Here is a 19514-nt window from a genome sequence, read left to right as displayed (position 1 = left end):
GTGTGTTATATAAGAGAACTATTTAAATGTTCTTGTTTTTTCCCCTTAGACTTTGAAGAAGATGATATCTATGGGCAGTCTGTAGAGGATGATTATTGCATTTCACCTTCAACAGGTTAGTTTAATACAATTCTATAATTAAGCCCACAAATCTTACTAAGCTTGCTTATGGCCAGAACAAAGTTGCTAAAATTTTACAAAATTTGAGCAGAGAAGGACAAACAGGGATAACCTCTTCTGACTTTCCAAAGAGTTTTCAGTATGTGGGGATAGTTATCAAATCTGGTGGTGTAGCTTTTTCTTTTTTATGCCATGTATCTGTGGGCAGCAGCAGCTTTGGCAGCACTTGAAGCATTGATAATATTCACAGCTCCTATTGGTTTCCCTTTTCCCCCCTAAAATTGGAATGCACCAAAAATGCCCTGTATCATGTCATCATATGATTTCCTAGCGTGTTCTGGAGGTAAAAAAGATACTTGATAGGAGGCAGATGCAGGGAGCATTATTAGTATTTCAAGTGTTACTGGAGTCTGCACATAGATGCAAAGTGTAAACAAGCTGAAGAAAAGGGAGAAAAAGCCCTGCCACCACCATCTATAGCAGTAGTACTTAAGGGAAGTATTTAAACAGGAAGCTAGTTTTATATTTGAACATTATTATTTTGTGTCCCATCTAAGATGACTATGATGTGCTTTATAGATCTTTAGGAACTGTGAAAGGACATTTTACTTTGGTTCTGCATAGATGCCTAACAAGAACTGGCCTGGTTTTTTGGTTTTTTAAAGTATTGCATTATATTTTCGCAAGGCAGAGAGTGGGAGGGGGAAATGGAAGCACACATGCTAAAGTGACTCACCTAAGATCATGTTCAGAGATTGAATCAGAGATGAATTCAAGTCCAATCGAATCTTCTTCCTGCCTGAAGAATAGTTCTTTGTAGTTCAGCTACTTCCTACTCCTTAGTACCATTCGTATGAACTACTTTATACATCTGTGGTTATATTTTTACTTAAAATGAATTACTTTTAATCATGGTATTTAAGTGAAGTACCCTAAACCAAAATGATTTGTTCTTTAACTTGAATGGGTCATAATTTAAATCTGAATTGGTAAGACTAAGACTATGGAAAGATGAATCAAATTTACAGAAAAAGCGATTAATAGTTATAGTGTGTGTTTGGCTATGAACATTAAGAATCAACATTATTTAAGATAGTTTGTAAATTAGCACAAAAGATTTAGGTGTACAAAGCACAAAGGGGTTTAGGAGTTGTAGATCCTGATTGAACACAAATAAAGGGTCTGCTGTTGGTTTATGTTATAGCTGCTCAATTTATCTATTCAAGACGGGATAATCCTTTGGAAGAAGAATATGTTTCCGAAGATAGAGCACATAGCAATTATTGTATTTCCAGTCACCAGCTAACTGGAGTTGAAAAAGGTAACTGTAGAAACACTATTAACTTAGTAGACCATTCATGTGTTTATATCTTTTTAATTAGTTTATAGAAATAACATAGTTTTGACTAACTAATGAGATTGGGTGGCCTTAATTATTGATTAGAACACATGCATGTGAAAGTACTAATAAACTCTACATTAAAATCATTGGATTTAAATGTGAGAATTTCATAATAATTTATAGTGGGTGGAGGGTTGAGACAGATCAGGGAGGAGACTCCCAATATACTACTACTGCTGCTGCTGCTACTAAGAAGTAGTTGTAGTAGAGACTTTGCATCACTCCTTTCCACTCATTTGCGGATCTTTAGAAGCGAGCCCTCTGGAGGCTGGCTATGTGGAGGTGGCTTCTCTGGGGACTCGGGGACCACTATCAAGTGAGCCTTGCTCAATCTAGGGAATCCCAAGTTTGAGCAGGATTGGCAGGCTCCTCTAGTTATCAGCGCCATGAGTTTGTCTCCCATAGACAGCCCAGTAGCTGTCATAGTTGCTGGAGTATCCACATCCAATCTGGGAAATTTTTTGCTTGAGAAGCATTGCTGAGACAGTGGCTGCTAAACCGCTCTAGCAGCCAATGAGGAGATAGGGCCATATGTGTCTGCTTGTAAGCTTTTAAAAAGTATCTGATCTGATACCCATTCTTGGAAATGGGATGCCAGCCTATATGCTCTATTTTGGCAATGTTCTTATATGCTTGCAGAGACATTTCCAGAGCACACTCATGTCAATTTGAGCTATTTCCAGCCAAAATGGGTATGCTGTTGTGACAGGCAGTGGATAAAGAGGGCAGAGCAGAGAGAAAAAACCTACTTCTGTTTCTTTCCTCCCTATGTGTGCCTGCAAAGTTCCTGTCTGATCTGCCAGTGGAAGCTTGCACAGGGGCCTAGTGCGTTGTTTTAGTTTGTTTGGCCAACCAATGCACTGGGCCTGGGATGCTGCTGACTGCAGGAAGAACCTTGTTTGAGTTGGTGGCAGCTATATCAGTCCAAGACAGCAGCACTTTTCTCTCTTAACACAATGCCATCCTCCTTTTCTTGTGCTTCGCTTCCCTGTTTATCCTCCCTTGGGTCCCCTGTGCCTCTTTGACACGGACTTCCTCTCTTTTAAAGGCTGGTACAAGGTGCCTTCATGATAACACTACCTTGGCTTCATATGGTGGTTGCTTTAGAGAGGTGCGCTTTCCATTCATAATTTCAGGTCACCCTTTGATGCTACATTGTGAACTGGTGTTCATTTCACGCTTGTTTCTTGTAGAATTATTTGAAATCCTTGGCTATAAACCATTGCAAAATTCTTATTTTTGTTGCTGTTCTGGTCCGCAAGCTGTAACCACAGTCCAGATCAGATCTGTATGTTGTATGTCACTTGATTAACTTCTGTATTTTTAAACAAAAAATATATGCCACTTTCCAATAAAAATAGAAACTCCATTATGTTCAGCTTGTGAGCCTGAGTTTCAGTTACCTGGGACCTATCCTATTTCTTTATATACTTTTCTGTTGAGGATTGCACACTAGCAATTTTCTAATGTTAATCAAGTATTATTCAGTGTTGTACTCTTAAGAGTACTTCCAAACTTCTGCTTCCTCTGTTGATAGTAGGACTAAATAGTATGTATGTGTTTCTGCTGTAAACTGCCTTGGGATTGTTTTAATGAAAGGCAGTATATACATTTAACAATAAATAAATACATTAATAAATTAGTAAATTAAATAAATGGGGAAGTACCTAATGGAAGAAGTACCAACTAGTGTATGGGTTTGGTGCTGCCATTGCATGCTATGCTGCCTGTGTTCATCCTGCAAGTATGCTTGGTCAAAGTGAGCCCCCACCCCCAAGTCTTTGTATGGATTGTGAGTGTAAGGACCAAACTATTAGTGATGTTTAATGTGTCAGTGTTGTTTTGTTTTCCATTTTTAGTTTGATATTCTTAGATATCATCTGGAGAAGTGATCAGGATGATGGGGCACACAGGATTAACGCTTTGCCCATGATTTGTATTGCTCCCCCCACCCCCTAGGTAGCTGCTATTTTCTCCTGAAGGGAGGCGATCATTGATGCCAGTGCAGTTTCCCTCCTGGGGCAAGCAGCAGCTTCGGGAGTGGTGCCAGGGGACGATGTCAGTCAGATAGGGTTAACTCCTTTTCCCTGCAGCTTGTATCGGAAACAGAATACCCGGAAAAATGGAGTTACACCGACACATTTAGTAGCATGTGTCGTTTGGCCCTAAGACATGCTGATTCAGCTTGTTAATCAGTCACAAATACTTCTATCTAAAAGTACCTCAAGATGGTTCAGCGTGTTTGCTCAATCAAAAGCTCTGCCTCATGTATCTGAGGCTAGTGTTGGCTAATCTTTTATTTTTACTTTTTTGGTTATTCCTTTCCAGACTTGCTTATACTGTACTTCTGTTATCTAGTTTCTTGAGTTGGAGAGCCTTTTAGGAAGGCAGTGAATTTTATAATCCAGTAAGCTATTCACAGTTCTTAGAAAGTTAAAGGTTTGTAGTTAGCAGATTTTTATTAACACTCCACATTCAGTTCTTGCAGTTATGGTTACCCATCTGCTGATTCCCGAAGCCTGAAAAGATGCTGTTTACCTTAGAAGTTAATTACCGTATCTGTAAATGCTTAAAATGTACTGTTAAATGATGCCACATTGACTTACCAAATTATGTTGAATAACTTAATGCTGTATACTGTATATGCATTTTTCTTATTTTGGACTGAATGCTCTTCATATTAATAATCCCTGTGCCAATGAATATTCAACTTTTCACAAACTCCTAAAAACTGATAAAATTATTTCAAGCAGTATAATAAATAACACATGGGATAGGTAGGGCAGGAATAACAAACATTACTTCTTGAAGATGGTGGTGGTCTGGTTAAGTGAAACTACAGCATCTGTCTCCAGTCTTAATCCAGCTCTTAATATTTATTCCAAGTCACTGTTCAGAAGTCTTTTCCTTGAACAGCTTTTATGTGTTTGTTTATTTATAGCTAAGCTTGACTTGTGCCTTGTTCGTATGAAAGAAGTGCTTGGGGAGTCTGTTCCAGAGAAGGTGATGATAGAAGCACTACTGAACAGCAGATTTGATGTGCAGCAAGCTTTGGATTCTGTGCTTTCACAAAACAGTGAGCAAGATATGAAGACCAAGGATGATGAAACTATGAGCGGAGGAAAGACAACAAAAGGTATGTTTACATCTTATTTTCTTGGGATCGAATATGTGGCTTTCCCCCAGGTATTTGTATGTGATATATGTGCTGTTGCAACAAAACTGTTCACATGTGTATTAAAAAAAAAACTAGCTGAACCCGCACAGAGCATCTGTGAGGGAGTTCACTTCCTTTTGGGGGTTAGTTGGGAGAATTTGTTTGGCTGGTCCTCACACAGCTCTCTCACTCGCTCTGTCCCCCCCCACAACAGCTCTCTCGCTCTCTCTGCCCCCCCACACTGCCTCTCTCGCCCGCTCTGTCGCTCCCCCCCGCGCGCCTCTCTCGCCCGCGCCGCTCCCGCCCTCCCCCCCGCGCGCCCCCCCCGCCCGCTCTGTCGCCCTCCCCCCGCGCGCCCCCCCCCGCCCGCTCTGTCGCCCTCCCCCCGCGCGCCCCCCCCCGCCCGCTCTGTCGCCCTCCCCCCGCGCGCCCCCCCCGCCCGCTCTGTCGCCCTCCCCCCGCGCGCCCCCCCCGCCCGCTCTGTCGCCCTCCCCCCCGCGCGCCCCTCCCGCCCGCTCTGTCGCCCTCCCCCCGCGCGCCCCTCCCGCCCGCTCTGTCGCCCTCCCCCCCGCGCGCCCCTCCCGCCCGCTCTGTCGCCCTCCCCCCCCGCGCGCCCCTCCCGCCCGCTCTGTCTCCCCCGCCACCTGCCTCTCTCAATCGCTAGAGTCTGCGGCCACCACCGGTCGCCAGGCCAGGCCCGCCAGTGTGGGCCAGCCAATTCTCCTACTCCCCTCCCCCCAAGCCTTCTGTCTCAGTCCCCTTCTCCCCAATTTTTCTGCCCCAGCTTGCTCTCTTCTCCGTTTCCATCTCTTTCTCTCTCTTTTCCTCTCTTTCATTCGTGCTCCCCCCCCCCCCGCCGCCTCCGCTTTTTAGCCTGCTTGTGTTTTCCCTGCTGGCCGTTGCTGCATCCTCCTTCCTCCAGTCCCTGGTGTCGGGCCGCCAAGCATTCAGCCAGCTCCTTCCTGCAGCCCTCCCTCTAGAGAGCATCTTCTGAAGTGGCCAACTGTTTGTCTCTGCCCAGCCAGGCTCCCCCGCTTTCTCTCCCCTCCCTTCTGCCCTAGTCCGTTCCTCTCCTCTCCACTTGCTCGCTTTCCTCCCTTTCTTTTTCTCCCCAAACGGCCACTTCCCTACGTGGCCTACCTGCCAATCCGGCACCTCCACCACCTAGCCAATCCACTGGGTTGCTGGGACGCTTCCCCACAGAGGCACGTCTACGAGAATTAATATAATAGATACTACAGCATGTTTTCCTTTTATTTGTAAATAAATTGAATGGCTAAATTACACATGTAGAAGAAACCCATTATGGATGCTTAACATACAAGTGAACTATTGGTTTGGATCCTAACCATTAGCAGAATGGAGTTTTTTTGTTGGAAGCTCTTTCTGTAAACAGGTGGAGTGTTGTACACTAGCCCCTTCTGCGAGTGGAAGGAACTTCCTACGATGGAGTACTGTTCTGTAAAAGGTTTGGATCCAGCCTTAGTCTTTCGAAGGTGCTTGCTGCTTTTTGTAAATATGACTAGCAGTAAAACTATATGTTGTATTAAATAACTTCAATTAAAATGTTGGTTATGAATTAAGTTAAGTTATGAATTAATTGCTTCCACTGTACTGTAATTGTAGGATTAGCAGAAATTTTTATGGCATGTTGCATGGTCTAATGATTCCAACTCCGTAATTCTAAGCTTCTGCTACAAAATTGTGACTAATTTAAAATTGCTGACTGGCTAACTGCTTAGCTATTAAATTGAATTCATGAACCTGTCATTTACACATCCAAAGCTTTTGCACAACTAAACATATTTTTTGATAATGTTTGTTAATTAAATGCCTTTTCATGTTTTTTTTTCTTGATTTTGCTGTTGCCTTTCCTGCCTTGTCACAAATTGAACTGTTTTTGCTGTGATCCTGCATCTGTGTTGGAATTGTTGGCTCTTGTAAGGTAAGGCTTATTTTGCTCAGAAATATTTTCTGATGTTAACAGCTTGGCTAATTTAGTGGAAAACACTTCAGGTTCCACTAGTTCCTGCTTTGGTCTCAGCGGCTCCGCAGTCAAATTTGAATCTCCTTGTAACCCTTCAGCTCCAAGTGACAAAATTCTCTTCAGGTCGAAGTATAATACATCTTCCATCAAAAAGAGAACCTTAAAATCCTCCTGTAAATCCTTGGGAGCTCTTCCTCTACCATTAAGTGATGATATTGACAACAAATCATTTTATGAACCAGTCAGCAAGCAAGTGGCACTCCCACTAATCGAAAGCAGCAGCTCAGCCGGTTCTTGCACTGAAAGTGATGTGTGCTTTAGTTCAGGGACTAACTTGCTGAAAGGAAATCGATTAGAAAAGCTCTCTTGGGATCAATCTGAATTGAAAACAGCTCAGGACTTGAAGGTCTTGCTGAGGCTTAATGAAACAGGTGACTCCTCAGGTTTCCAAGAATCAGTTGTTCTTCAGAAAAAATCAGATCATAATAGCAAAGGCTGTTTGGACAGTCCTCCTGCCTTAGTAAATGCCTTTGAGAGTTTGATGCTAGATAATAAGGTCAGTTATAAGCTCAATAAAAAGACTGAACTTCTTGGAAACATTCCTTCATTTTGTCAAAAAAAAGGTTGTTTCCAAGGCAGCTGCTCTTCAGAAGTTGATAGCTCAACATTTTCAGTGTCTGAAAGTCCATCCCTCGCTGATCTCCTGCAGGAACACCAAGAGACTATCTCAAACAAGGCTTTCCCCTTGTCTGATCTTTGTAACCAGTTGTCTGTAGGCTTTGCAGTTACTGAACTCGGACCTACATCATCATCACAACTAGTTAGCGAACCTCAGATTTCATCTGGAATGACAGAACTGTCAGGATCTTTATCTTCACTGACATTCTCCAGATCTTCTCCAGTAAAAGAGCTTGAAAGTCTATCACTTTCAGATTTAATTGCAAAATCAATTGAACTGGATAAGCCTACAACAACATCTAGTCACTCAGAGCTTCATGTACCTAAAATGGTGCCTCCTCCAGTTCTGAATCCAGATATTGATTTAAGCGTTCTTATTAGAAAATCGGTTTTATCTCCAAAACCTGTAGAAATACAGGAAAACACCCTGCTTCCTGAAACAGGAGTTTTATTTTCAGAGCGGGGGCGGCAAGTATTTGTAGCTAAAGGAAGCAAGAAATGTAAGAAAAGATTGAGATCACGCTTCTTCGAAGGCACTGTTTCATGGACAAAAGCCCTCTCTGCAAGACCATCTGCCTTCGCTATAACTTTATGCCTTCATTATCCCCCAAAGAGATGTAAGCGTAAAACTGCTAGTCTCCATAAGGCTTTCTTATACAGCAGGCAAATGCAAGAAGTAAAGATTAATGAGATTGGGCCCTTATTAGCAATAACTCCATTTGATTTCAAATCACCATCTCCTGATGATATTGTAAAATTGGGGCAAAAGAAAGCCTTTGCCAGATAACATTGCTAGGAACCAATGCTAGTTTTGATTATTTTTAAATTTAAAAATTATTGGGTTGTATTACAAATAGCATGAGAGCTTCCCCCTCCTCCCTTGGACTGCTCTCTGAGCCTCCCAAATAGCTGTTTCTGTGATCTAGGGGATTCTCAAGAATGGCATGGGACATGATGCGGGGGAATGACTTCTGGTCATAGGAGTCACTTTTGCATGGGTTCTACTCTTCCACTGCAGTCCCCTGCGCCACATCCCACACCATTCCTGAAGGTCTCCTGACTCTCAGGAATGTCTCTTCAGAGAGTAGGGCGTCTTTTTGGAGTTGCCATAGGGAGAAGGAATGGGGAAGATTAGTTGTGCAAGTGATGTTGTGCTTGCACTGCTTAGGATACACTCACCACCACCTTAAAAAAAAAAATAGGGTGACTTTTTGGACTGCAAATTGGAGTAGATTTAGTAGGGTTCTTAAATGCACAGATAATTCTTAGTTTGTATTGGTTAAACTTTTGTAGTAAGTTTTAACAGGTGCACTGAATTCCAGTCCTCTTTCTTTTATTTATTTTTTACTCTTTAATTGGTAGTGGTAAATCTTAATCTTTAATAACTGTCTGCTTTGGAATAATGCGTACGGGTGCCAAATGTTTTCTAAATAATTGATACTGAAAATATATTTTCAAGAAACAATGTATTAGTTCTAATATAAAAGACAATCTAAAGTTATGGGTTCAGGTTTAGTTTTAAAAAATACACTGGGGAACAAATTCTTGAATATATAATACTGTGAATTTGCTATAATGTAATATTTACATTTTTATTTCTATACCACTGTTATAGCTGCCTTGTAGCAGAAAAGCTTTTTCTTTTTACCTGTCCCTCTGTGGAAAATTGATGGTTCATAAGTGCTTGTTTTCTTTTGTAAATTAAAACCCCCATGATGAAAATCATTTAATGCTGGACAAAGCTTGTGGTGGGACTTCAAACATTACCTATTTAAAAACAGAGTCTGTGATTAATGCACAGAGAGCAGCTTTCACAAACATTTTTGACCCTTAACACATTATTTAGTTTTATGGCCACTTCACACGTCAAGCAGCAGGTTGTGTATATTTGCCAAACCAAAAAGAAGGAGCTGACACACAAATCAATAAAGGGTTTGGATTTCCCTTCTTTGGAAAATTGATGGCTCATAGCTGGATATTTTCCTTTGCAAATTATCCCCATGGTGAATCATGTTTTGTAATGCATTACATGAAGATAAGATGATAATATGCATTACAAAACTATATTCTGTTCAGGCCTAAATAAAACAATTTTTGGTGATACATGTGGGGGTGGGGAGAGAAGAACACTAACCATAAAGGGTGCAGATGATATAAAATGTATTTGTAATCACATTTATGCAAGAAGGGAGCCACAGGCAATTCTGACTCCTGGGAGCATCTATACTGTATGTCATAAACATGGTTGGAAAATGTGTTTGCCACATGCACACATTAAAAAAAATGTAGATGCAAAACATTTTAATATACCTGTAAAAATGTGATGTGTGAGGTGGTCTTTAAAGATTTCCGACTAATGAAATCAATATGGGTATAGCCTAATGCAGATCTTTGTGTTCTTTGTCCAACTGAAAGGTAACTAAAATAACTATTTCTTCAGCCTGTTTACTCTTTTGTAGAATATTCTTATTTGATCATTTTTATAAAGGATTGTGGGCATTTGGAAAATATTAAGATTTTTTTGGTGTGTTTATAGTATCAGTATTTTGAACAGATAATATAACATTTTGCTATATTTTCAGAATATTCTAGCTTAGTCAACTTTATACTAATTTAACCTCAGCTATTATGCAGTTGGTAATATATATCCAGGAGAGAGGTCTTAATATATATATTTTTAACGCACACATACACTAAGAAACCCTGTCAAAATGTTGAGTGATTCTGATATATAACATTTCTGTTGAGTACATTCCATTGCATTTGAGCACAAATTGCAAGGTCTCCTTATGATTGTTGCAATTCAGCGGGGTCACTATTCCTAAACATTTACTACATCTTTTCTGATGACAAGAATGGAATCTTCTCCTGGTCCCATCTGCTCAGCAGAACATTTTTCCTGTCACTTCTGGAAATTCTTAGTCCCTCTATCTTCTTAAGCAAGCTTGATCTCAAGATTGCAAAAAAGGAGATACTCCTTTTATGTGAATAAAGGAGAAAATGAGTGGGAAATATATAGGTATATCACCTTCTGATATAGGTGAGTAGAGGAGCATGATAGGAGAGGTTTAGTGTGTTCTACAGTAGGTATGTACAGGAATCGAGGTTCTTGCACTGGTTTGTTGCCTAATCAGTTCAGATGAGGTCCAAACTTGTTCGGTGCCACAGGGAGGGGATCGAGGAATGGGATCTTTTTAAAAAGAAGAGCAGGCCCTTACCTGCTCTCCACCTCTGCATTGTCCCAAGAACCCACACGGGGCACTGGCACATGCATGGCATCTGCGCATGCATGGGTGTCATTTGCTTGGTCAGCAAGGTGTTATGGCCACACAAATTGTGCCCATGCATGTGTGGACACCATGTGCAGGTTTTTGGAACAAGCACCAATGCCGTAGGAAGCTACATGTATCAGAGGGAAGCAGGTAAGAACCTGCTCTCCTTTAAACACACCCACACCCTGCTCCCCTCCTCATGGCGCTGAACCACTTCACGAAGCTTGGTTTGTGCACATCCCTAGTCTACAGACAATTGTGGTGCAAGCCATCATCCATCTTAACACGGATATGTAGGATATCTCCTCAGACCTTGAAATAGTTATGGAGTAGATATGAACACTCTGGCTCACATTATTTGCAGCATTAACAGGATATAGCAAGAGCTGTGATCTCATACAGAGGCTGCTTCAGAGCTCAGCCAAAGACTTGTTCTGTAGCCGAACACAGACAGAGTGTGTGTGTGTTTGAAACAATTCTACCTGCTCTTCCCTTTCTCCAAAATCTCTCTTTAATTTCCAGAAATACGTTCCTAAGGGTCACACAGCTCTCACAGACATATTTCTGGAAACCAAAAAGTACTTGGAGGGAGCGGAGAGGAGAGCAGCAAAAATTGTTCCACTCTCCCACAGCTAAGTGGGTGTGGATAAGCTTGTGACAGCTCCACAGCAACCGTCTTTGTGAGGGTGCAGCTCTTGCTCTGCCACCTTAATGCTGCAGAACATGTGGGCCGCTATGATTTAAATAAAGTAGTCATATAATACTATAATTCTTAAAATATTCTAGATATATATGAACAATTTTTGACCAAATATAAAGTGCCACTTGATAAATTCGTGACTATATCTTTGTTGCTTAGAATATTTATGATCTGTTCAGCTTTGAAGACATTTCTGATTGAGGTTAAATATTCTTCTTCAGTTACTTAAGGCATGATTTGTCCCCCTGTAGCAACTGCTGCACTTATAGGATGGGACTGACATAGTGCTTAATGGATTCCTGTTCACAGTTGCGGCTAGCCCTCAGGCACGTGCAGATGTACAGTATAGCAGCATGTTGAGCATTCATTACAATGTAAACCCCATTGCATTGCTCCTGTGTTCCTCCTATCCTTCTCTTCCCTATATCTCCAGTCTGAAAATTAATGCCTGTAGTAAGTTGCAGGCCAGAGCTCTGAAAGACAAGAATGAGTGGATGTGTGAGGGGGTACATTGGTTGCCTGTTGTAGCCAAAAGCTAGCGTGGTGCTGTGTGTCCTCACCAGTTAGGAGTTGGTTGAGGGGAGTGAATCTGCATCTATACAGTGATCAGGAGTGGGTTGTGCCTTTACATTCAACTGAAATTTTACTGCTCTGAAACCAGCTTGTGTATTGCATGTGTATATATGGTACAATTTGAATGATAGTGTATATTTTGACATTTTATTTTTTAAAAAATTGATAGTATATTTGGGTGTCTATTTTGGACATTTAAAATGTGCTTTTAATATTCAGAGTATAGTGGAGTCAGCATCTTTGGTACTTGTATGTATTCAAAATTAAGTATTTTATAATAAAATTGCTGTGTAAATTGTTTGTGAAATATATTCATAATAAAATATATTTAGAATTAATGCATCAGTGCATGTGGTCTTGCTACATCTTAGCCTGGTACTGATGGAAACTCCACTGGTATAATGGTGCTTCTGAAAACAATACTAGTTAGTATCTTCACAGCTAAAAACTTAGTATTAATTCATCTTCAGAATAGGCGGGTTCACTGAGTGGATCTGTAGTTGTGAAATTTCAGCCTCTAGTCATTCAAGTGCATCTTGTTGGTAATCATATCTTTAAACAAAAGTGTTATGTGTCCCACAGAACTCTTGCTGGATTTTAGTAACTTGGAGTAAACCAAGAATAATATCCTGTGCATTGTGTTGGAAGTGAATGTAAAACATCATTGAACAGTTAGGTTTTAGAGTAGTATTTCTTAGGTCATTCTGAAGGCTGTGTTGGAAATGCAGATAGTCCAAAAGAAAAAGAAAAACCATGAGTAATCTGTTCATGCAGGATATTTCTGATCTGTTCAGAACTGGTAAACATTGTTTAAGTCTTGTAAGTTCAGGTTCTCACAGCTTTCTAACACTGGGCTTCTTTTGAGTGGGAAACTATAGCCTTATTCAGACATGAAAGGAAAAATGACACTGTGCTTTATTTATTTAATTTAACATATTTGTATACCGCCCAAAACACAACTCTCTGGGTGGTTTACAACAATACAAAAACAAGTAAAAAGGTCAAAACATTACAGCAACTTAAAATTTAAAACAATGTTAAGTAAAGTTGTGCCGTCGAGTCAGTGTTGACTCCTGGTGACCACAGAGCCCTGTGGTTGTCTTTGGTAGAATACAGGAAGGGTTTACCATTGCCATCTCCCACGCAGTATGAGATGATGCCTTTCAGCATCTCCCTATATCGCGCATATGCATATATATATATATATATATATATATATATATATATATATGAATGATTTTTATTAATTTCTAATACAGAGAATACAGAAGGCAAGGGGAAAAATTGAATCAAAAAGATAAAAGATCTCTAAACTTCTATATACTATGGTAAAATACAATTGATTAAATTTACTGTCTATACCATGAGAAAATCGTGTGAAAGCAATCAAACTGGTTTATGTATTTTTTCAGATATCAAACTGATTTTCAACCAAAAGACATTAACTAATTACTTCAATACAGCTTTTCTTTTGTTAGTACATTCTAAAAAAAAGGCAGGGAGAGAAAAATAGAGAATCTTAAAATTATTATCTTATAAGAGATTAACATGAAAAGATAAACTTATGTATCATAAAAAGTGCATAACCAAGAGACTGCCAAAAACACTCAGAATTCAACTACATTGTAGACCAAAAAGTAAAAAGAATCTTAGTCAGTCAGTCAAATAGTCAGAGCCTTCTATAAATTTGAGAAAAGAAAGATCTTACAGCCAGAACTTATTTTGGATCTAGAAACAAAAATAACCACCTTCTTCTAAATACACAAAAGGGTGGGTGCAAAAAAGTCGGTGCCCATCTCTGTTTGATTCTGTTAAAGAGAGATTCAGCTGTAAAGAGTATTGAACACATGTTCTTTACCACTTGTGAACCAACCATATGCTCATTTCCAAAATCTGGTACATAAACCTGATTGTCAATACAGTTAACCTGTGGAAGGGTGTTACATTGTTCAGATTGTATTTCCTTAGCCAGAACCATCTGGGTATAGGCCCCTAAATCAGCCTGAGATACCTCCTGATCTAAAGATATCTTTGCACTCAGCTTATCTATTTGCAAAGAGATCTTATTGAGCTCCTCCACAGCTGTTTAGAGGGACCACTGTCGCGGATAATGAGGTCCACCTGTATTTCTTCAAAGCAACTTAAGTGCGCTAAATTTAGGAAATTCATTGTTGCTTGGCTGGTCTGTATCACATATGTTTATTGATTAGCTGAGACTACCAGAAGTGTTCTTTAGCAGAAAATATTCACATGCATTTGATATCAAAGACCGAGAAAACTCATGTGATTCGGCACTTCAGTGTCACTATTAAAGAAATACTTTCCTTCCTGTCTGTAGATCAGATATATCTCCACTCAATGTTTCTTCAGTCCATCATGTTTTTACACTTTGTTGCCACTTGCTTAACTTTCTGGGACTCCTACTGGAGTCTTTATGATACGTCCCGCTGTCAAATTCTAATAGTTAAATAGGAGTGATTACATTTGATTTTAACTAAATTTCAGGCATCTATCTATCATTTTTCTATACCACCCAAAACTTACATCTCTGGGCGGTTTACAATTAAAATCATTTAAACATTAAATCAATTAAACAATTAAAAAATTTAAAACCCAACATTAAAAATGTTAAAACTATAAATGTAATTAAAAGCTTGAGTGAATAAATGTGTCTTCAGTGCCTGTTGCCAGAGATGGGGAGGTTTATATTTCAACAGGGAGCGTATTCCAAAGTCCGGGGCAGTAACGGAGAGTGCCCATTCCCGAGTAGCCACCAGATAAGTTGGTGGCAACCATAGACGAACCTCTCCAGATGATCCTAACAGGCGATGGGGCTCATGGTGAAGAAGACATTCTCTTAAATACCCACGGCCTAAGCTGTTTAGTAATAACCAGCATCTTGTATTTTGCCCGGAAACTTACCGGCAGCCAGTGTAGTTCTTTCAACACAGGAGTAATATGGTCTCTCCTAGACGACCCAGAGACCAACCTGGCCACCACATTCTGGACCAACTGCAGTTTCCGGACTATATATAAGGCAGCTTCACATAGAGTGCATTGCAGTAATCCAGCCTAGAGGTTATCAGCATATGAACAACCATTCATTTATCTCAAGAAATGGACACAGCTGGCGTAAAGCTGATAAATAGCACCTCTTGCCACTGCCTCAACCTGGGAATCCAGGGAGAGTTTCGGATCCAGAAGCACTCCCAGACTACGTATCTGTTCCTTCCTGGGGAGCATGACCCCATCCAGAACCGGCAGATCAAAATTGTCTCCTGATTTCTGACTCCGCACAGTAAGTATCTCCGTCTTATCTGGATTCAGCCTTTTGGTATTGCTCATCCAGCCCATTACTGTCTCGAGGCGGGCATTTAGGGAAGTTATACCTTCTATTATATTCTAGTTATATTCTGCCCTTCCAAAAAATGGCTCAGAGCGGTTTACATCAAAGTAAAAATAATTAAAACCAATTAATTTAAAATCAAAACTATTAAAACATAAAACTAATTAAAAGTTTAACTGCTAATTAAGATTTTTAACTGTTTAAACAGTTAACTCTTTTAACAGTTAAAAACCCTGGAGAACCAGACCGAACATTTACAGCAGTAAAACACAATTTACAACAAATTAAAAACCCTGGAAGGCCAGGCCAAACAGATGGGTTTTAAGGGCTCTCCTGAAGGCCAGCAATGAACTCAGATTACGACTTTTGGCCAGGAGTGCATTCCAGAGCCCCGGGGCAGCTACAGAGAAGACCCACCTCTGAGTCGCCACTAGACGAAACAGTGGTAACTGGAGACGGACCTCCTCAGATGACCTTAATGTGCAGTGGGGATCATGTAGAAGAAAACACTCTCTAAGATAACTCGGATCTAAGGCGTTCAGGGCTTTAAAGGTAATAACCAGCACTTCATATTTTGCCTGGAAACATATCAGCAACCAGCACAACTGTTTCAAGACAGGAATAATATGGTCTCTAGGGGTTGCCCCAGAGACCAATCTGGCTGCCACATTTTTAATTAGCTGAAGTTTCTGAACTATTTACAAAGGCAGCCCCACATAGAGCACATTGCAATAGTTGAGCCTGAAGGTTACCAGCTGATGCACCACTGTTTTGAGGTCATCCTCTTCAAGGAATGAGCACAGCTGTTGAATCAGCCGAAGCTGATAGAAAGCACTCTTGGCCATAGCCTCCATCTGAGACACCAGGATGAGGCCTGGGCCAAGGAATACTCCCAAGCTGCGCACCTGCTCCTTTCAGGGGTGTATAACCCCATCCAGCACAGGAAGATCTAACTCATCCCTCAAATTCTGAGTGCCCACAATGAGCACCTCCATCTTGGATTCAGCTTCAATTTGTTATCCCTCATTCAGCCCATTACTGCCTGTAGGCAAGCACTTAGAAGATGAGTACCATTTCCTGATGATGAAGATGAAACAGAGAAGTAGATTTGGGTGTCATCAGCATACTGATATCACCCAGCACCAAATTTCCTGATGACCTCACCCAGCGGTTTCGTATAGATATTAAAAAGCATTGATGACAGAATGGAGCCCTGCAGGACTCCATATAACAGCTCCTGTTTTGAGGAGCAACTGCCACCAAGCTCCACCATTTGGAATTTACCCGAGAGATAGGAGCAGAACCCCCGCAAAGCAGTGTCCCCTATCCCCCCCAGGCAATCCAGAAGGAAACCATGGTCGATGGTATCAAATGCCTCCTACAGATCCAAAAGAACCAGCAGAGTCACACTCCTGTTGATTCCCTGGTAAAGGTTGTCCATTAGGCTGACCAAAGCTGTCTCATAGCCAGCTCTAAAGCCGTTTCCTCCAAAACCACCTGGAGCTGATCGGCCACCACCCTCTCAATCACCTTTCCCAACCAAGGGAGATTGGCCTGTAACTATCCATCACTAAGGGGTCCCGGGAAAGCTTCTTAAGAAGTGGTCTAACCATTGCCTCCTTCAAACAACAAGGCACCCTAACCTCCCTCAGTGATGCATTTATAATATTAACTAAGCAACCTCCAACAATCTCCCTGATAGTTAGACACAGTCAAATCGGTCAAGGATCCAAATGGCTGCACCACCCCAAGGAGCTTGTCCACATCCTCAGGAGCCACAGATTGAAACTGCTCTAACCCAATACTGCAAGAGGGATTGCTGGACACCTCCTTCATAGACCTTGCAGAAATAGTGGAGTCCAATTCGGCCCGAATACAGGAGATTTTGTCTGCAAAGAACCCATTACAAGCGTCACAGCAGAATGACCCCGGAAATTGATTTAATTCCCAGTGAATGACCCCGGGAACCCATTAAAAGCGTCACAGCAGAACGACCCTGGGAACTAATGACGTTGACATGGAGAAATAGATTTGGGAATCATCAGCATACTGATAACACCCTGCACCAAATCTCCTGATGATCTCTCCCAGCAGTTTCATGTAGATGTTAAACAGCACTGGAGACAATATGGAGCCCTGAGGGACAGCATACAAAATTTCAGATTTGGAAGAACAGCTGTCTCCAAGGGACACCATCTGGTATCTGCTCATGAGGTAGGAGAGGAACCACTGCAAAGCAGTGCTTCCCACCTCCAATCCCCTCAGATGTTCCAGATGGATACTTTGGTCAATAGTATCGAAAGCCACCGAGAAATCCAAAAGGACTAAAAGAGTCACACTCCCCCTGTCAATTCCCAATTGGAGATCTTCCATCAGGCCAACCAAGGCAGTCTCCACCCTATTGCCTGCCTGAAAGCCAGTTTGAAATGGGACTAGATCATCAGTTTCCTCCAAGACTGCCTGGAGCTGGGAGGCCACCACTTTCTCAGTCACCTTGCCCAGCTGGTCTTGTGGTAGCTGGTCTTGTGGTAGCAAGCATGACTTGTCCCCATAGCTAAGCAGGGTCTGCCCTGGTTGCATCTGAATGGGAGACTTGATGTGTGAGCACTGCAAGATATTCCCCTCAGGGGATGAAGCCGCTCTGGGAAGAGCAGAAGGTTTCAAGTTCCCTCTCTGGCTTCTTCAAGATAGGGCTGAGAGAGATTCCTGCCTGCAACCTTGGAGAAGCTGCTGCCAGTCTGTGAAGACAATACTGAGCTAGATAGACCAATGGTCTGACTCAGTATATGGCAGCTTCCTATGTTCCTAAGGTTAGAGATAGGTCTGCAGTTGCTTAACTCTGAGGGATCCAAGGCAGGCTACTTCAGAAGCAGTCTAATGATTGCCTCCTTAAGACAAGGAGGCATCCTGCCCTCCCTCAGAGAAGCATTTATAATCTCTACCAGGCCCTCTACAACAGCGTCCCTGCCAGATAGTATAAGCCATGTAGGTCAAGGATCAAGAGGACAGGTGGTAGGCTGCACCATTCCAAGCAACTTGTCCACATCCACTGGAGTCACAAACTGAAATTGATCCAAGCTAAGAGGAGTTGCTGGGCACCTTGGCATCAGATTCTATAACAATTTCAGTCAACCTGAATTAGAAATTTTGTCCAAAAAAACCTCATTAAAAACATTACAGCGAGTAATTGTTGGTTCCAAGTACTGATTCAAGGGGTAAGTGGCGCACACTAGCCCCTTCACAACCCTGAATAACTCTGCTGGACATGAACTTGCAGACTCTGTACAGGAGAAAAAGAATTGCTTCCTTGCTGCACGTATCACTTGAGCATAGATCTTCAAATGCGCTCTATGTAATAATCTGTGGGATTCGGGTTGAGTCTTTCTCCACTTGCCCCCTAGTCATCTACATCGCCGCTTCAACCCCTGAAGCGTATACCAAGGGGCTGGTTTCGAAGCAGGTCTGAGAGGACGCTTAGGAGCAATTGTGTCCACTGCCCTGGTGAGGTGATTATTCCAGTTCTCCACCAGAGTGTGTACAGCAGAGCCACACTAAATCTGCCAGCAGAGCCGACACTAAATCCTTCCAAGTCTTCTTGGAATCCCTTTGGATCCAGTAACCTTCTTGGGCAGACCATTCTACGGGTCCCCCACCCCTGTAGAGGTGGTATGTGATTGTGAGTCCAACCTTAACCAGATAGTGGTCCATGACAATGGGGAAATCATAGGAGTCCCCATCTACAGAACACCACCCTGTTCAGAGTGAAAGACCGGACCAAGCGTGTGACCAGTAATATGCGTCTGGTCCCGAGACCACTTGGAGTAGGCCCATAGTTGTCATGGCCACTAGGGACTCCTAAGCCGCCCTGGACAAATTTGTCCCAAAGTGAACACTGAAGTCCTCTTGGCATTGAGACTCCAATGCCAAGCCCTAGACCAAGTCCATCACCTCAGTTAGGGACTCCATTGGGCAGCGGAGCAGTTGGTACACCAACAGAAGTCCCAGTCTATCCCTTGTCCCCAAACTTAGGTACACACTTTCCATATGGTCAGACACTTCGAAAGGGATACAGGTTGAGTTGGAATATTTGCATATTTGTAATGAGATATCTTAGGAATGGGATCCAAGTCTAAACACAAAAGGTTACTATGCACTGTATTTTATTTTTTTAGGTTTTATTTAAAGTATAAAAACGAATAAGCATTGAATTTACGATAACTATAGGTAGCTGTAAATGTAATGAAAAAGAAGCCACAACGAGTTGGTGCTACAGGTGCAC

At 41.7% G+C, this 19514-nt stretch overlaps 1 protein-coding gene across 4 annotated transcripts in view; it reads left to right on the top strand.

Moving 5' to 3' along the window:
- Positions 1–19514, top strand: part of HBS1L (HBS1 like translational GTPase) — a 73727-nt gene that overhangs the window by 9139 nt on the left and 45074 nt on the right. For 2 of the 4 annotated variants that reach the window (XM_053288291.1, XM_053288303.1), the window contains exons 2-4: positions 50–115; positions 1325–1441; positions 4464–4658. In XM_053288291.1, coding sequence (XP_053144266.1) covers positions 50–115; positions 1325–1441; positions 4464–4658 — 378 coding nt within the window. Of the gene's footprint in view, positions 1–49; positions 116–1324; positions 1442–4463; positions 4659–6629; positions 11560–12704; positions 12719–15669; positions 15681–19514 lie in introns of those variants that run through there. The other 2 variants (XM_053288309.1, XM_053288295.1) reach the window with 2 other exon arrangements.

Source organism: Hemicordylus capensis, chromosome 1 (genome assembly GCF_027244095.1).
Source record: "Hemicordylus capensis ecotype Gifberg chromosome 1, rHemCap1.1.pri, whole genome shotgun sequence".
Classification (NCBI taxonomy): domain Eukaryota; kingdom Metazoa; phylum Chordata; class Lepidosauria; order Squamata; family Cordylidae; genus Hemicordylus; species Hemicordylus capensis.
Note: the sequence above shows the minus strand (reverse complement) of the source record. Positions and strands in the feature narration are given on the sequence as shown.